The 19873-nt window shown below is 44.2% G+C and overlaps 1 protein-coding gene across 1 annotated transcript in view; it reads left to right on the top strand.

The window, feature by feature from the left end:
- Positions 1–18473, top strand: part of thada (THADA armadillo repeat containing) — a 94366-nt gene extending 75893 nt beyond the window's left edge. The window contains exons 33-38 of the mRNA XM_041947015.1: positions 2166–2290; positions 4562–4634; positions 5300–5450; positions 5681–5800; positions 16664–16839; positions 17763–18473. Coding sequence (XP_041802949.1) covers positions 2166–2290; positions 4562–4634; positions 5300–5450; positions 5681–5800; positions 16664–16839; positions 17763–18080 — 963 coding nt within the window. The 3' untranslated portion in view covers positions 18081–18473. The remainder of the gene's footprint in view (positions 1–2165; positions 2291–4561; positions 4635–5299; positions 5451–5680; positions 5801–16663; positions 16840–17762) is intronic.
- The last annotated feature ends 1400 nt before the right edge of the window (positions 18474–19873 follow it).

Genomic DNA, 19873 nt, shown 5'->3' with positions numbered 1-19873 from the left:
AAATATGCAGATTTGGAGCACATAGTCTGCCGAAAGAGAGAGGAAGAGACTGTGTGATGATATTGTAAAAGCGACTACTGTATACATTTGTATGGAGCCACAGTTTGAGGAGCAGGTGACATCATCACATCACTCTGCTCAGAGAAAGTTTTTTTCTTTACATACAGTAGCCAGTTTTGGTTTTGGATTCATTATGATTCTTTTGACATTGAAATAAAAGACATGTAGTGAAATTTCAGCTGGCAGTCTGGCTCTCTTCGGTCAAAATCTTTCAGGGTTTGGCAAAGGATGTGCTTTTGCCCAAGATGCCAGAAAATACCAAAGAAAAGCAGCAACGCCTTGAGGCTGTCATGGCTAAAAAGACCGAAAGAATAAGAGCTAGACAGCACCGCAGTGCAAGCTGGGTAGAGTGTAACGTTTATTAACAGTTTTGTGTGTGCGTCTGTTCATGCAGGGTGGGCGTCACTGTTTATTTGCATGTTATAGCTATGGAAGTCTGTACGCCTGAGTTGGCATGTTTTCCTGTGACTCTGTATATTTGAGTATGTGGGCAGTCGAGTGTGTTGCAAGACGGGAGCTCATTAAAGCTGCTTGTAAAAGTCAGAAGCAGCAGAGATGGTCAGACCAGCTGGGTTGGAGCTAGCAGTCGAATACCTGGCGGGTGGATGAATAGTGAAAAACACACATGCAGTAGCCGGGATTTAAAGCGTGCATGTTTTCAGTCGTGCAGTAAAGAGAGAGAAGTGCAGTAGCCAAAAGAATAATGACACTGGCTTTGCATTGCTGGCCCAGTGAGTGATTTACTCTCACTGGAGTTGCCAATGCCAACTATATGTCCACCAGCCTTCCCCAACCAGTGCAGAGGGCTGCTGAGGTCATTTGGCACAACTTGTTGGTGGTCAGAATGTTTCCAAATGACTTGTCTCCAACAGTATGAAATGTGGACATCATCAGCTGTGTGTGCACGCGATGTACTATTAACCAGAAGGCTAACAATAGTCTACCTCTCTTCAGCCAATGTTTTTTTCTGTATGCTTCAAGCTGCATTAATGGCTTTTTGTGTGGCAGCGAAAAACAAACTGAAAGCACAACATTGACATGATATCACTTCATGCAGCTGGACTTCATTTAGATAAGTGTGTTTCTGGTCGCCTCACATATACTAAGTCTAATATTGACTCTCAGTTCTGGTTTCCACCAACTCCCTAGAAAAATATCTGCTTCTTTAGCTGCTAAATGCTCCACTATGTTCACTAGCTCGTCGCTAGCTCTAGCTTTGTCTGTCTCCTGTGTCAGTGTTTTCAGAACAACAGAGTAGCAGATAGGAGGTCTACCATGCTACCTTGTCTTTTTACTGCCCACATGTACAAATATAAACACACACACACACACAGATGCTTACACACTGACACTACATGCACCCGCTCGTCCTGCTCTCTACCCACTCAGATCCTATAAAGCAAGCCTTATTTTAAAGCTCTAATAACAGGTTGGGGCCTTGAAAGAAATAATAATCATTGAGATATGCAGGAGGAATGTCAACATGTGTTCTCGGCTGGATGTGTGTTTTTAACAGGGGTCTCACAGAGTGGAAAACTAGTCTTTTCCTCCTCTGACTCGGTCAGCTGCCTCCCTCTCTGGAGGAGTGACCAGGCAAAGAAAACAGCACTGAAAGGATGGAGAGGAGGGGGAAGCAGCGAGGGGTGAAGGAAGCAGAAAATCAAGTTTAGGAGGTTAAGCTGAATGGATGTGAAGTGCAGACAAACGACAAAGAACACATTACTGCCTGAATGAAAGAGGGAGATACCGATGATAGCTTGGATGTGTCTGCAGTTGTGCACATCTTTGTGTGCTTGCATGTGCTCGTGCATCCATACACATGAATGTGTGAAAGAGAGAGCGAGGCAGCTGTGTACCCGTGGTTAGGGTGTGCATAGGGAGGATCTGACCGGTGTGGTAAAAATACCCTCGGGGCAACTTGCCAGCCGCACTGCAGAGAGGACACCAAAGCTGTGTTGATGGATGGCCCTGAGCAACTTCCCTCACCAGTAGCTCTGAATGTGTCTGTGTGTGAGAGAGAGAGAGAGAGAGAGATGGAGGTGAAAATGAGTGACTACATTAATATCCTGTGACAATCTGTTTGTGCCTCTCCTTCCTCCCCTCAGGTCCTCACGGTGTTGTGTGCGTTGAGCTCCAGCGGTGAGCTCCGGTGGAGGGATGGTGTAAAGGCTTTGTCCCAGGAGGAGGTCCTGCTGCACCTTCTTGCTCTGGCTCACAAATCTGCTCACAGGTTAGAGAGTACCCAGAAACACGTGCCACTCATCTTTAACATCATCCTGAAGCCATCTTAATGTGATCCACTGTTTGGGCCAAAGGAGTGAGTTATAGTGTTGTTCCAGCAGGTAGAGTTTGCATGCTGTACAGTGTGTCAATCTGGGACACTTAAAAAGGCATGGCCACCTGCAGGACTGAAGGCTGCACTCAGGTCTAACCAATAAGCATTTCGAAGAATATGATTCAGATACCTGAAATGTCATACCCCCAAAATACATTTACAAACTATCAAAATCACTGTCTTGCTCAGTTTGTACAGATATCACATACGTGCTTAAAACATACAGCTCTGCAAAACTGTCTTTTAAAGTGTCATGAAACTTGAAGGGACCAGCATTTCTATTCCATTTTTAGTTTTTGCCTCTGATCCACTATCAGGGGACCGACGGACAGAGCGACCCGAGAGCCCTGCCAGTAACATGGCTTAAAATTCTGAGAAGAGGTGTGACTGCATTGGAGATACCATTTCCCATTTTGTGTTAAGCAAACATCCGGATTGTATTTTCTTGGTCCTCTAAACCATTTTCATCTAAATATCTTATGCATATGCCCTGTTCGCTGCGCACCATAGCATACAACAGGCCTTCAGCTGTAACTTTAATTCATTTCAAGGTAAATGGGAAAGGTTAGGCAACTGTGTGACACCAAAACACTTACTCCCTCCCGAAAACATCCTGTCAAAACAGTCCCTAAGCAATCCCAGACTTGCTTTTAGCTGTGATGGATGGAAGAGTCATGAATGTACAACAGGTCAAAATGCAACCACACACTCCTCCTCCACTTCCCTGTTTTTTCTGGCTCCCTCCACTTGTGAAAGAGCCCTCACGCTGCTGTGGTAGGCCGGCTGTCAAGCCTTCATTCAGAGTTCCTGGAGGGGGGGTCACTCAGGTTCACCGGCTGCACCTTAACCCTGCACCTGGGCACACCTGGAGTTAACTGGCCCCCTTCCTGCATGGGTATTTGTGTGGTTGCTCATGTATTGTTGCAGTATTTGGGTAACCAAATCGTCCACCAGCCCCAGAAACCGTTTTTAAAAAATAAAAAGTCAATCTAGAAGTCTTTGCTGTGGTGCAGGAAGCATCAGCGTGTCCAAACTGACTGCAGAGATTTCTTCACACTTAGATACATGTATGATGTACGGCTCAGATGAATAGACCGTAGCTCAGAATAAAGTGAAACACTGCACAGATCTACACTAAGTGTGCGTAAATCTGTTCTATCAAAAATTTTAAAAAGTGCAAACATGGATGGAAGTTGATATTAGTGCTCTCAAAGGCGTCAGAACATTATTCCAACATTAGATTACTCACAGCTGTCAGGCTCAAACCATTATTTCTGTCAGAGTTCATGAGAGACTCTTGAGTCATACACCCTCCTCTTACCACAGACTGATTTGGCACATACTGTTCCAGTGTGTGTGTGTGCGTGCATGCGTGCGTGCACTGTAAGCCCTTTGACATGCATTGACAGACGCACACACCTTCCTTGACAAGCCACTGCTGTACTTTTCTCACCCCGACAAGAGAATACAGGCTTGAATAAGGATTGGATTACAAAGGCTTTTAGCCCTGTGAAGCCTTTTCCTGGCCACAATCTTGGACCTGGGGATCCACTTTCCCCTTGGAGCGGCCCCAGGGTTATGATTAGAGCCGGGGAGGGATGAGATTGGGTTGCTGGCTGCCCTTGTCTGCCGTGTGATTGAATGGCACTTGGTCTATTGTGATCCATAATGTAGTGGTGAGTACCAGCACACTTCTTTTGTTGACTGTAAGTCAATACAGTTGAGTGATGTGTGTGTAGTCGGTGGTGCTGGAGTGTTATGTGCGTGTAATGGTTTCCACAGAAAGATCTGAGGATCACGTTATCATTCTCAGCCATGGTCACTGCACCGATATGTAAAATTAAAGGGTTGACTCACCCAAAGATTTACTCTCTCACTGTACTTCTAAGCAAATTCTGCTCACCTCCATTGTATTAGAGTGAACGCCCTTTATGATCCACTAAGATGAACATAGTCAAGTCACTTTGTTTAGCAATATATAGCCCCAAATGGCCTTACAATCTACACAACACCCACTATCCTTAGACCCTCATTCCCCAGAACCCTTTGAGTGGAGAAAAGGGGAGAAACCTCATAAATATCCACAGAGGAGGGGTCCCTCTTCCCCCTAAAAATAAGCTCACCAAGTCTGGAAGCTGGTATCAGGTGTTTGATTTTGTGTTTCAGTGTGGAGCTCCACTGTGCTGCCCTGACCCTGCTCTCTCAGCTGGTGGTTGAAATGGTGAACGCTAACCCTCAGGTAAAGACTGACTGTGTGCTAATAATCTCTCACTGGGCGTACAAAAAAAAGCGTGCTGACAGTTAAAATTACAGTTCACAAATGTTCTTGAAGGAGATGTTTGTTGTTTCTACCACCCATCAGTCCAATGCTGTTGTGTAACTGTACCTCATAGCTGAGCATACAGCTGACTGGCCTTACTACAGGGCAAGTTCTGTTATCTCCCTTAGCTGAATTTAAATTTAAGTATTTGCCATTAAACATTAAAACCAAACCACTGTTGTTGCCACTGGTCGTGTCAGCCAGTTTTCTTCCTTGCTAGTAGCTATTGAATATAAACATAGTGTAGACTTTCAACCCAGGATCAGATGTGCTTTTGGATTTTTCCTCACCAAGAAATCATGCTGACAGATGCTGAGAGAACCGTCTGGATTTCTTATGCTGAAGATGGTCTGTAGGCTCATAGTGTTTCTCATAACACTTCCATAAACTTACAGAGGGGTGACAAATAAACAAAAAAGAAAATTCATGGAGATGCCCAATCTAAGCCAATCATGTCCGACATGTAAGATCAAAGTCATCTAGATCATTCTGTGTGACTGAATTAACATTGCTGAAAGAACTGATTTACTAAAAGTGCTTCTGTAAAACTCGATATGTGTTTTTCTGATCAATCTGTCATCCAGGGTGCGAACGCAGTGGCTTGTTTATCTCAGTGGGGGGCGCTGGTGTGCTCATGCTGCAGCGAGGAGCAGCCAGTGGAGGTGAAGCTGACAGCTGCCAAGGTGTTGGTCGACTGTACAGCCACTGTGCTGAGCAGCCCTCATCTGCCACTGGGTGAGTCTCCGTTATGCAACAGGAAATGTTTACCTTCCAGGCAGTCGAGATAAATACTTTGATGTTGACAGAAAAAGTCAAATTTGTGTTGCAAAAAATACAGATTTTTCAGAAATCTTCACTCTCTGAAACCCGTCAAAGGGCAAAACATCTTTTTGTGGATCAGAAATGCAGGCCTCAAGTAAGAAACTGTGTGCGTGCGTGCGTGCTTGTGATTGTGTGTGTGTCAGGTCTGTCCACTACAGTTTCTCTGTGGAGGAGTCTGTTTACGCTGCTGCAGGATGAAGACCAGGAAGTTCGGGATTCAGCCTCTGACTTCCTCTCTGTACCAGCACCTCTGCTCAGTACAGGTACTGACTCACTGCCAGTTACACATATATGCTCTTGCAGACTGTCTAATACTGTACAGCATACCTGCTCAGCACATGTATACATCCATGATCTGAAAAACTAAAAGACAGCCCTATACCTTTGCCCCTCCATTGTGTTCTCCTCCACCAAACTGAGATTAATCCATCAATCAGGCTGCAAGATGGTAAAGCATGATTCATCACGCCAAAGAACATGTTTACACCGCTCCAGAGTCCAGTTGCGGCGCATTTTACAACACTCCAGCCAACACCTGGCATTGCACATAGTGATGCGACTCTTGTGTGCAGCTGTTTGGACCTCTGCAGTGAGTGATGCAACAGATCATAGGTGATTTTTACGAGCTATACACATCAGCTGCCCCAGCTCTATGAATGAGTGTGGTCTACCTGTGGCTGAAAGAGTTCACAGACTTGTGACAGACAGTCGCACATTTGGCTATGTGCTGGATTTTATGCACCTGTTAGCAATGGGTGTGGCTGAAACACCTGAGCTCCATAATAAGTTGGAGCGTCCACTGACTTTTGGCCGTATGGTGTACCAAAGCAGAGTAAGTCAACAGTCATAATGCATACCTACTGAGATACACACATACGTACGTTCACGCACATAAAAACGCCACAAACACGTGCTGGTAATAAAAAGGGTTGATGACATCATTTCGTGCTAAGAGTTGGGGAGCATTCCAGGAATGAAGGGCGCTAATTCTAGTCTGGAATTGGGTCGCAAGAGTAAAAAGTGTGTGTGTGTGGTTACGTGTCTTTGTCTTGGGAATGTTTGTGGCCTGTTTTCTGAAGAATCGTATGATGGCAGGCCTTACCAAATGCCTCAAGTGTACACACAGTAATGACAGTCCCCATTTATGCACCGTCCCAGCTCTCTCTCACACACAGACACCATCAGACGACCGACAGCTGCCAGCTCTCAAGTGCCCCCCACAAACAGCCACAGTGCGACTTCCTGTCCTCACAACGCTCACTTCCTTTATTTTCCCAGCTTTCCCCCAGGAGCCACCCTTATTGTGTCTGTCGCCGCTGATGCTATCTCATAACATAACACAAGACAGCAATAACATGTCCTCAAAAGTCTGCGCAGCCCCTCATGGCAACGCTGTTTATGGATGGCAGGATGGAGTCATGGGGGAAGACTCAACTCCAGTTATGATTATTTTAGCTCAAATGGACGTTTGCTTTTTTTTTAGTTACCACATTTTTATTTCCAACAACTGAGAAAAATTCCAACTTTTCCTTTAAAGGCATAGTGCGTTTCATGATCTAGAGGTCCAGGAAGCCCATTTAAAATTCCTGAAAGTGTTTGGATACCAGGATTTTCTCCAAAAGCAATGCGTGTGTGTGGATTTGTGAGTTCTATATGTGTTTATGTACATAAGGCCAGACAGGGTCAGATAAGCTATCAGCTAAAAATCAGATAGGAGCTCAACAGCATGACTAAGATGGAGAAGTTTTCTCTAGAACAGGAAGAGAACACAATAGGCATAATTACAGAGTGGGTGTCCTTACGTGTGGGTGGGTGGAATTGTGTGTGATGAAACGAGAGTGGGGTACCTCCTTTGTCTATCCATATTCACTACTCATTTGTAGATTACAGTGTGTGTGTGTGTGTGTGTGTGACTTCGCGTAAAACCTTGTCTCCATTCTTTTGTGTGACTTCACTCTTTAGCCAAGGCACTCAAAACCTACTTTAACCTCCAAGATAATCATGACAGTAGCACTGAAACTATTTTATTTTAACATGTGTTGTAAGCACAACAGGAATGTGGCACGCAACACCGTAAGAAGAAATGAGACGGTAAATTGGTAATGTTGTATCAAATGAATGAGTGACTTGGCCGGGAAAGCTGCATTCCTCATGTTAATGAAAAACAACAGAAAAACCCAAAAGAAATCACATCCCACTGACTGTAAGAAAACAAGCCCTTCAATTGGAGAAATATGTCATCTGTCTGCTTTGAAAGCTTCAACTTAAGTGATGTTTCTAAAATTAAATACAGGACAGTGAGCTGGGAGGACGCTTTGGTCCTCGGGTAGCTACGGCATTTAATGAAGTCATGGTGATTACATGACGGCACTTCCTGCTGTCAGAGAGAACTTTTGACTGTGACTGTGTAGATCTGTGTCAGTGTGTTAGCGCAGGTGAGAGTCTCATCCCGTGTCGTAACGCTGTGTAAATCATACAGAATGCAATCATTTGCAAATGTGAATGTTCCTGAGCCCATGTGGTAACATCCTTTATCCAATCATGTAAGCCGGCCCGACGAGGGGCATTATCCCGCTTATACTATGGTCACTTACGAAAAAAAATAAATATTAAATCAATTATGAATACCTTAATGTTGTTTTTTACCGTTAAAATCCTAAGTTGTTCACAAGAAGCGGCTGAGCGGACTATTTAATATCTCTCGTTGTGACGCGTTGCCAAGGTAACCAGCTCTGGCCACAGAACCTGCAGCTCAGTCGGCAGCTCTTATATTAGGCCTAATCAGTGGAGGGAAGTGAGATGATTGCTTAACGTTATGTTACGCTACAAAGTATCATTTCAGAGGACAAGTGCACCTCTTACCGCTTGTGTTTGTCCAGAGGATGATGTGAAAATTTGTTTCAAAGAATCAAAGTCCACAGATAGTTTCCTAAATCGTTTTTACCAAATAGGTTAAATGAAACTAGAAAATCACTCATGTTTTGTCCACTGCCTTGCCGTTGTGATAAATAAACTGTGGAATAACGTATGTTAACATATGTTCTTAGTTTCTGTTGCCACGGTTACCAACTAGCATTTGAGCCAGCGCAATAATTTAGAACAATCAGGCTATATGACCGGAACTTCTTTTTTGGGTGTTCTATAACACTTTTTAACGGACACCCTGCAGCCAATCAGAATCGAGTATTCACCCAGACCATGGTATAATAAGCAGATATTTACGAAAATCAATGAAGTTGATGAGGTTAAACATTAAATATATTTGTACTGTTTGTAGTGGAGCCTCTCTGTTGCCTCACAGTGATGACAAGGCAGCAAAATGTTTTTATAAAGCGTTTGTCGTCAGATATATGTTTGAACTTTAAAGAGAGCCAGGCCTATTTTGTCATTCAGTAAAGCTGCTCGAGCACAGACTGTATAATACATGGACGTAGTCTCACTGACGTCACCCACAGGTTTCTGAAGAGCCATTGTGAAGCTCAGTGACAGTGACTCCGGCCGTCGCCATCATGGCAGTGCCTGACTCTGTCGAACTCCCGGCTGATCCAAGAGGTGGAGCTGAGGATGGTCCAATGAAGCCTTGTTGATGAAAGCTTGCGGCTAGCTGTCACTCAAAGTGGCCATGCCCATAACTTTGCTTAACTTTAAGCCTTAATTTAAAGAAGTGAGTTATAAAACGAATCACCCCTGTACAGTTGTCATCAACGTGGAATCAGCTGTCGAGACCAAAACAGTTTTTTGTACCAGGCTGTAAACATTTTGTTTTATTTTGGTTTGAGGAACTGCAGTTTCTGACACTTCTGCTTCAGCTCGAGTGACACGCGGTTTAAGTAGTGAAGTTATCGACTACCATGGCAGAGACCTGGAGTTTGATTCCAGCAGTGATACCTTTGACTCGGTGACCTGTAAAATATCTCCTGTCAGCAGATTGATACCCTGCTGTCAGGAAATAGAAATGGAATAGGCAGGCATGCTATTCCACACCATAGCTATATAGTGCAATGCTGTGCCAGTGGAAAAACAGCATTACCGTGTGTTTGTGTGTATGCAGGTCACTGTGTGTGTGTGTGTGCGTGTGTGTGTGTAACGTGTGTGCTTTATGACCTACCATTGCTGAGTCAAGCATCTGAGGTGTTAGCTGCTTCAGATGGAGGTGACGACTCCTGGCCCTTTGATATGGAGGACAGGCAGAGATGTGGGAACACAGACTGCCTCTGCAAGACACACACACACACACACACACACACAAAGGGACAAAATGCAAAACACTCATCCCCATTAGAAAGGAAAGAAATTTACATTTTACATGCACTTTAAATGTTTAAACTTGCTCTTTTGTGGCTGATAATATTCTTGCTGGACGGTGTAGATTGCATATAAAGCACATACTAAACTTTAAATAGTAGTTTGGCATTATTGTTATGCCTTTTAGCTTTCTTTCCAAAAGTTAGATGGGAAGACCAACACTACTCTCATGTCTGTATGCCAATATGAATAATACATAAAGAGTGGAAACATGGCTCTGTCCAGTATCATCAATCTTCTCATCTAACTCCAACAGAGCAAATAAGTATATTCCCTAAAATCTTGAACTATTCCTTTAAAATGTCTTTTCTCTTCAACTAGAGGGACTATTTCGTGTCACTCACCTATAGGAGTCACCTATAATAAAGTGTGTGAAATGTTTTTGTTTCATGTAAAATAGCTACATTTTCCTGTTTTACTGGCAAACAAACGTGTCCTTAGATTTCAGAGCAGGTAAAATCTAAATAAGTCTGTTTCGTGTGTGTGGGAGAGACATTTGTGCTGATTCACATCAGGTTAGTTGAAGCTCTTCTTCCCAGAGCTGTGAACCACAGTGGAGCCATTGTCTTGGACAGGAAGAGTAAATCTAATTTAACCCAATCCCACCCTCCAACACCCCCACCCCCCACCAGCATCACCACCACCACCCGAATACCTCCAGACTAATTGGGTCTGAAATCAAACTCCACTCACCCTCGCTGGACCTCCAGCACTGTGACAGACTCAGGGCAGGAACAGTGGGATCACTTGATATGTGGAGCGCAGAGGGATTTGGATTGTGTAAGACGACATTGATTAGAATTCTGATTGGGAAGACAAAAGGGCAAGAAAATGGAGCTATACAGTAATCAATCACTTCTTTATCTGCTATTAAGGGCACAGCGTCAGGCTGTTTTCTCATTGATTTCAGCCTTTATGCTAAGATAAGCTAGCTAGCTGCTGGCGATAACTTCACGTTTTTATTGTGCTGACATGCTTTCAATCATCTCATCTAAGTCTAAATCAGAAAGTGAAAAGGCATATTTCCCATAGACTTCTTCAAATGGTGCAACCTTCGAGTCCCCTGTCGCCCTTTCTGTTTTATCCACCGCTCTCAAGCGGAGTTGACCTCTCTTCCAAAACGCAGCCGTGGCCTCACGCTGACGTGCCCGTGTTTTCTAGGCCATTCTCAGTGAACCATTACCAGCTCGCCCAGAGTAACCTACTTTGCTTACTGTAAAGCCAACACATGCCTGTGCAGAATATGCCATTCATGTGTCCTTTCCCCCAGTTCATTCATTTACAGTGGATGACGCAGATGAATGGAAGTGAACGACCTGACAGCGCTAAAGGACACTCATTAAACAGACCCTGTCCTATTTTAGCACAATACTCACTCAACCGTTTAACCTGGTTTTATGTCAGTTTGTGTTGGATGGATCGCAGACAATAAAAGTGTTTCGTGAGACTAATTTGAGAAGAAATACACAGACGCTGGAGGCACTTGTTGCTACGAGAATTACTCAACTTTTGATTTGCGGCTTTAACCTTTACTTTTGGAATAAATGAGCTATAATTTCACCCTCCAGTGAAAACACACGAACAAAGATGACATTTCTTTTCTGCTTTCGCCATCTTTGACCAAAAAAAGCATAGTGGGGAATGAGATTTTAATGATTTAGTGGGTGGTGTGAAATAAAGTCACATGTCTGCAGTGATGACTGGTGTCTGCGGGCTGTGTTGAAGTGTGTGTACATTGTATTTATTGCAGTCTGCAGCAGTGGGTTGGGACTCTTGCAGTAGAATTTGTCATAGGAGTCTATGGACTTCTATGTCTGAATGACAAAAGGACGTTACTTTTAAAGGGGCGCTCCACCCATTTCACACAGGAACTTTAGCTTACTTATCAAGAGGAGTACTGCTCCACCTGTGGATCTGGAGAAGCTTTGCAAAGTTTCAAAATGTAACCCTAATTATGTCATCAAGGGGTGTCGTATTAAAAGCTGCTATTGAATTGCTTTATGGGAATTACGGGATCCAGCATTTCAGAGCTTGATCCATACAAGGAGGTAAAAGTCAGGACGTCTTGGCCTCTGGTGCTCTTTGCTCTTTGATTTGTGTGTCACACATGAAATGACTGCAGGTGAGGATGGAGGCTCTATAGACGGAGAGGAGCCTCTCTTGGCTCCCTGTCGGGGCAGCCATTGACTTGTATTTGATCCACTGACCGAACCAACCACTGACTGGGTGTCATGACGACAGTGAGGTCAGACTACGAGCACATTGTCAGACCATTATTTTTATGGTAATGCTCAACATCCACAAAGATTTTTGCTATTATTATTCAAGGTAATGCTTCCTGTTGTTGTTGTTGTTGTTGTTGTTGCTGCTGCTCTTTATCTCCACACTCCCTGTTTCTCGTCAGCCACCAGAGGAAGTCGGGGCTGTAAAGTGTCTGTTTTTATTTCACACCTCTCTCTCTATCTCGCACCTATGCTTCCTGTTGCCTCGGCTCCACTGTAGCGTCTGCAGCACCCGCTCTGTGTGTCCTGCGTGAGGAAGAAAGTCTTCCTCTGAGCGTTGGTGAAGTTCAGTGTTGTGGATGTTTTGCTCTCTTGATGTGTAACACACACACACACCCACCCCTCCCTCCAACATCTGATCACAGATGAAGTCCTGCGTATTAAAGACCTGACTGTCTGGCAGAGCAGGTGTAGCGGAGGGACGTATATGATGGTGTCGGCAGGTTAAAGCCCTCAGGTGGGATGGGCGTAGCTGTAGCAGAAAGTTAAAGGGGGGCTTGAACCCAAATCCCTCATATGTGGGTGGCTGAGCAGAGGAATTACATCCCAATACAGTGAACATGATGACACCAGCGAGCGGAAGAGTGCGTGGCGGGAAGTGCTTTCTCTCATTTCACTGTCCTGAGAGCCCGCCGATAGCCCCCACCCACCCCCTCTCCTCCCGCTCCTCCTCCACTCAGCGGGACATCTAACACCCCCCAGCTGCAGAGGCTCAGTAAGGCTTTACTGAACACCGATGGTCTCCTCACTCTCTTAATTGAATTCAGTGACTTTAATGACACGACTGTTGATCAGACACAATGAGGCTGCAGCAGTGCGCTAAGCCTCCACATAGAAGTTTCTGCAGACAATACTGTTGTTTTATATTATACTCTTACTGGTGGCTTAGTAACACGGAAGTTCCACAATTTAGCACATTCAGTCACACAAATTGATTTTGTATTTTTTGTTTATTACCAAGGGTTGAGTTTTTAAATGTAGTGAATGTTAGTTTTACATTGTAGTAAACCTGGACAGACCCCGTCATTCTGCTGAGTCTGTGAAAATAAACGATAGTACGCTACATGTTTATAATACATTCAGATAAGCTGGCAGAAAAAGGAAGGAAGTGAGTCAGTGTCGTGTAAAATGAGATTAGTTGTGTATGAGACGGCATATGTTGATCTTGTTTGGCCGTGGATGTTGGGTTCCAGGAAGGTTGCGGCAATGTCTTCGCAACTATTGGTTGGATAGCCATGACATTTTGTTTACTTCAGGATGAATCAGAATCACTGCGGTGATCATGTGACTTCTCTTAAGCCATCAGTTTAAATTTCATTTGTCAAATACTTAGGTTTATGATCAAGTACCTGCAAAACTAACAGCATTCCCATCAGCACCAGCTGTGCTTTGTATTTAGTTAAGTTAGCATTTAATTCAATACTCATACAGTGTTTTCATTTCATCCATTTGTGTGTGTGATCACACTATATAGTCAAAACCTGCTATGAATTAGCATGAAGTACAGGATTGGGACGCAGCTTATAGCTACAGCCCATGTCTGTAACCAAACGCTGTCATGTGAAGCTGTCAGGCTTCAGAAGCCGGACATGGTTCACGTCCACCACCCCACAATTTTTATCAGTCATTAACAGTAATTTGGGAAGCAATGACGGACGAACCAACTGACAGAGCGAGTTAAAGAGCTGCTAGTCAAGGCTAAAAACTCTTCAGAAGCTCAGAATGGTACAACTCTTATACTGTTTCCACAAGTGGCACAAGGTTAAGTTTTTCCCTCACACCCCTGCCCTGCCCAGCTCAAATGTACTATAACAGTGCCAGTGGATAGAGTGTGTGCCAGTGGATGCCAGCTGCACAACACGCACACACACACACACACACACACACACACAGCCTCACCCCATCTTACTCATACCCATTCATTCACCCGCAACTGGCACTGATATTGTCATTTGCAGAGAAAAGACATGTCTGACATGAACTCACACAGTCTTCCAATACAAACAATACCTACTCAGGACTAAACTCATGCCAGCACACACACACACACACACACACGCACGCACACTACCCACTCAACACATGCCGGTAAAAGCCTGAAAGACAATCCCCTTGAGAAAAGGAGTATTTTGCGCCCAAAGCTCGAGGAGGGAAATCACGTTAAGCGATGTGTGAAACCTCCGTAGAAAAGCAGATAAATTGAATGCAGCTAAAATTTCCTATTATGGGGGCTGTAAAGGCTTGACATCAGAGGCAGAGCTGTCCCAGAGAGAGGCGGCTTCTTGGTAAAGAAAGGAATTTGTCACTCAAGCTCCTAAACTCTTAAATCTCCTCTAATACGGTACAATCAACAGCCTCTAATGTTCACAGGCCGGGTTTCCCTCTCCACTCAGACTTCAGGCTCTGCTTGATTTTACGCCTCCTCTCTCAAGAGGAAAAACAATCTGGGTTCCCAACCCTCAGTGTGTGCATGTGTGTGTGTTTTATACTGTATGTGTGCTGATGGGGGTCCCCCCCTCCTCTCTTCCCATAGTGGTAGTGTTTTGGCTAGTGGCTCTCGAAGCCTTTTGAAGTCTGTGGTGTTATCTGGGTGTCAGCTGTGATGAGGACGGTCAAGGTGGGAGAACAACGCTCTCACACAGTCACAGACACACAAACTCTGCGTCAGATAGTTGCTGTGTGGACAACTGGAGTCGTTAAATGAAGTCATACGTTATGTTTTCCCTCTGTTTGAAGTGTTTCTGTGAGCATGGGCTCATGACAGGCCTGCCTCTTAGTGTGTGTGTGTGTGTGTGTGTGTGTGTAGAAGCACTACAGCAACAAAGGACTACTTGTAAAAGACCTCAAATAGCAAGACTACCAAAAAAATGAATTTATTTTTCATGCGAGTGATTACTGGCGGTCTCCACATGTAACATGCTCACACATGTAGGCAATCCATTCATACATCCATTAATAAACAGGAAGTAAACAGGAAGTTAGAAGCAGCGTTTGCACTCACAGCGCGTGCATGTTGGTGCGACGTGCAGAATAGTTTTGAATCCACTCACACACACCCTGATTGTGGTTGGTTATATGAGTTATAGTTTTGTTTCCCTGAAGGCCGTCCAAGCCCAGAGATGACACACATGCGCGCACGCTCACACCACGTCTGGAACATACTGTCAGCCCTGCATTATTCAAACGTCCACACGCACCAACAGTTACACACACACGACAAACAAGGTTATTGAGGGAAATCAACGTATAAGTGCTCGGTCATCAGATTCCTGCACTACTGCGTACTATATTTTTCACCAAAGCTGTAATATATATTTCATATTTGATAATCCTGGAGCCTGAAGAGGGTTTTTTTCCCCTTGTTTTTGCAAAACACATTTTGCCATAACATACGAATGCATGCAAGTGTTCAGCTCTGTAAAAATGGACTTATTTAGAATTCATAACTTCAGTTTGAGGTTGAGTCAGACTTCGGATTTAATTATTTTTGCATACAGGGACACACCACCACCAGAACGTCAGGTTACTGCAGGCTGCCAGCAAGAAGTCCGTTTGCCTTGCATGCATGTGAACACACTGACAGATCCAGACCCAGACCAACAGCTTGGGTGCAGGTTTCGTCGCCTGGGCTGTTTCACTCTTTCCAAGTCAAGCAATGGCATTGTGCACTACAAGAGTTTAAATTAGGCGCTTAAGTTCAGTATTCTAGTAGCTACATCTCACATTTCAAAGTGTAAACATCACTAAATTTAAACACTAAACTCTTTCATAGAGATTGGTTCTCATGAAATTTGTACACTCAGTAATCGTCAGGTATGACTGTCAGCTAACTTAGCTAACTGACAAAACGTACCGTTAGCATGCTAATATATGACGTGTTTAGAATGAAAAGAGCTGATGCAGAGATATGCACCATCTCTTTTTATAAGTTCAAACTGAGCCTAGTTATGCTTTAAGATATCTACTAAGTGACAGTATGCACATTACTAAATTAAAACAGTTTTACTTAATGTTTATCCCCAGTATGCAGGTATGACTGTTGCATGGCTCGCTTAGCATACTGACAAAACTAGCGATAGCTTGCTAATATAAGGTTGAAAAGTGATAATAAAGGTCGTGGTCAACACATCTGACCTGACACTAGATCAAAGAGCTGTTTAATAATTATATAAAATTAGAAAATCTTAAACTATATTTGGAAAAAAAACACAATAAACCCCAAATTACAGAACTTTCCACTATAACATTAGACTAAATGGTCAAATATGATGATGAAGTTAGTGTACGGCAGCTGTTACCCACTCTGAACAGAAGGTGTGTGGGTAGGGCGGGGACAGCTTGACCAAGTCACATGCACCGAAGCTGTTTGCGATTCGGACAAAGATGAATTGTGATGTTTGAACATGCTTGTTTATTGTTCACTCATAGTCTGGCTGCGTTCATTACTGCTTGCTGTGCGTCTGTAAACTAGTTTTGCATGTCTTGGATGTAAACCGCTGTTTACAGGCTGTATAAACGTGCGGGCTCTTCTGTCCTCAGATGTGGCCGGTGTCTCTGTGTGTCCTCCAGTAGCCCTGGACTCGGGCGTGGGACTCCTGTGTCGGCTGTTTGAGCTGTGGGGGCAGGTACCGGCGGGCGTCGTCGCGCTGACAGAGTGGCTGCTGGGAGAGGAAGAGGGCCGTGATGAGGCAGTCGCAGAAGAAGTTTCCAGTCTGGTAAGAATCTGTCACGTGACCTAAGAGCGTTCAGGAATTTGTGTTTGTGTCCTCGGTGCAGATACATATCGAGGACTAAACTGTGGGACAGGAACATCGTGAACAGACAGATGACAGACATGTTATGACAGATCAACACGGTGACTGTTAGTAGTGTCAGTTTCTGTGCTACTTCAGGGACTGTTCATTAACTGTCAGGGCGGAACAAATAAGAACCAATTTTGCTTTTAACTGACTTTTTACTAACTACATTTCCTTTAAATATTAATACATGAACTGTACAGTCACTACTAATACTGCTTTTTGTATTTAGTCGGTTGTTTTTCTCGATTTTGAAGACACGCCGTTAAACCGCTGAGAGGCATTATAAGACATGACTTTGAGCAAAATAAATTGGGCACGATTGTGGTTCCTAAATATTTTCAGCGCTAAAGTGCAAGGAGCTGTAGCCACTAATCATTATTTCTATACTAACGATGGGTCTAATTATTTTGGTTTTACAGCCCACCCCAGCTTTGTGTTTTGGATCTCTCTCGCTGTTCTCATCAGTTGTGATATCAACCCACTTTACCTGCCCAGCACCCAACAGACAGATAATGTTAGTGACGAGGTGGTGACCGCTGTAGAGCATTTAGCAGCTATAAAGCCAGATATTTTCCTCAGGAGTTGGTGGAAACTAAGCTAGAAGGAGGGCAAATGCTAATCTTACATTTGTCAGGTGGTGGGGAATACGACGCTAAATGAATGCTAATGTTGCTTTGTGTCTCTTAGATGTGTAAACAGGCAACAGTTTGCTAACATGTTCATCATATCAACTTTATTATTATATGATATCTTATGTTTCCAGCTTGTTCTGCTTCCTCCAAGTAGACAGAAAATCCCACAACACCCTGTAACTTGTCTCCCATTTTGCTTGTGACCAGGATGAAGAGGACTTCCTGTTCGAGAAGGGGGATCTGAACCTGTGGGCCGAGCCGGTCCAGTGGGTGAAGCTGCTTCACAGACACCTCGGCTCTCTCATCCTGGCCTTCGAGCAGGGCACGGGAATCACAGGGCTGGACCAGGTCTACCAAATGCAGACGCTGTCAACGCAGGCCCAAGCCAAGGCCCTCAGTTCCCAGCAGGCCCTGGACTCCCTCCCTGCCCTGCCCCAGTTCTCCTGCACCATGGAGCACGCCCGGCTGCTGCTGCGGCACCAGAGGGCCACTCTGGCTCTAGATGTGCTGGAGAGGCTGAGGTAGAAGAGTCGGCAACTTTGGCTCTAATAGCACCAAATTTTGAATTTTAGGGGAAATCCGAGTTCAATTCCTAAAATGAAAACGAAGGGAACTCGTGAAATTAGTGAACCACTTCAGTGAACCAATGCATGTGACTGGCTTTGTGGTCGAGTCTTTTCATTATCAGATCAAGGGAATGAAGGAAACAGGATTTTTATACTCTGTACTTGTCTCTTGCTTTGTCTTACAAATTGATTACAATATGTGTTTATGATTTTTATCCTTGACATCTTTTTAATTAAATATTATGTGTGAAATTATTGCACTTTTGATTCTGTTTCCCCTAAAAGGGAAGACATAAAGTCAAACGTCTTTCTTCTTAACGGTTGATAATTTTATAGTTTTGTTAAAAGGTAGGAGAGAGGTAAGACAGACAATAATAATATTAATTCCGTGTGAATATGTGTGTGAGTAAGTCTGGCAGTCTGCAGCTATACCAATAATTCTGGCCGAGCTTGCACAAAACAACACTTGATGGCCTGTTCTCTTATCAGTGGGAATGTGTCACACGACAAACTTCAACAGTGTCAGTATTGAGTCCGCAGACTGTGCTGCTTTCTCCACGTCTAGCAGGGATTTAAGGTTGGAACAAAACAACTCAGCGCCCAAAGCTTCAAGCACAACTTCAATGGTGCGATTGTGCAGCGGCCGAGCTTTATGACCGAGGCATGGGATTGTGAAAGCAAGTGTTTGCTCTGACACGTCACCAGAGTTGTATTTCAGTATGCGCTTCGACTTCTACTGTATGTTTATACGAGGTGTTATTTTCCTGTGATATTTAATTTACTGCAGGATTCTTCCCATTGGACTGTGTTTTTATGCTTCCCTCTACTTTTCCTGGTTATGTAATTAGGACGGCACAATGGACTACTGTCCTCTGTGTGTGTGTGTGTGTGTGTGTGTGTGTGTGTGTGTGTGTGTGTGTGTGTGTGTGTGCGTGTGGTGCGTGTGCGTGTGCGTGCATGCGTACGTGTGTAAGAATGTGTGTGTGTGTGGATTCATATTGCCCTCTCATACAGCTGGACCCTTCTCCCTCCCTGGTAGCCATGTTCCCTGTTACAGTAAAAGTGACGTAATGTTTTGGAACAGCTCAACATCCCCCAATAAAAACAGAGCCGTGAGATGGGAGAGCGGTTTCTGCGGACGAGGACATGTTCAAGGGATTTCTCAGGAGTCTCTCCACGTCTGTCCTTCACATTAAACTATTTATCACAACTTGCAAAGCGCAAATAGTCCTGGGGCAGCCCTCAGCCTAATTTTAGGGTTGGTAGTAGTAGATTCCAACCTCTTATGTCACTTGTTTTTCGCCTGTTGCTATTTTCCTTTTTCTTTTTCTTTTTTTTTTTTTTACCCCCTCCCTGCTTCTCCAACCAAACTGTTGCACTTGAGAGAATATTGAACCATGTCTCAGAAAGAAAAATCATTTCTAACCGCTCTTTCAATCATGATCCTGCACGGAAAAGACTTAATGGTTACCAGTGTCGCCGAAACCGGCAATTTCTGGTGATATGTGTAGCACAAAGTTTTTACACCCTCCTGACCAAAATATCTGCCTTGCGGAGCCCTGATATAGAGCCCCGTCCTCTGCTGCCAACTCTGCAATCTTTCCACTGTGGTTTTTTAAACTTGACCTAACTCCAAGAGCAGACTGGAGTAGTTTGACATTTTCATGTGAGCGTTCTGCCATCCTGGGAGGGTTACATCATGCTGAGACAGGGGCAGCTTATGGCAACCGCACTGCACTCTGACTACAAAGG

Source organism: Chelmon rostratus, chromosome 11 (assembly GCF_017976325.1).
Source record: "Chelmon rostratus isolate fCheRos1 chromosome 11, fCheRos1.pri, whole genome shotgun sequence".
In the NCBI taxonomy this organism is placed as follows: domain Eukaryota; kingdom Metazoa; phylum Chordata; class Actinopteri; order Chaetodontiformes; family Chaetodontidae; genus Chelmon; species Chelmon rostratus.
This window is presented reverse-complemented; position numbering and strand designations above follow the sequence as displayed.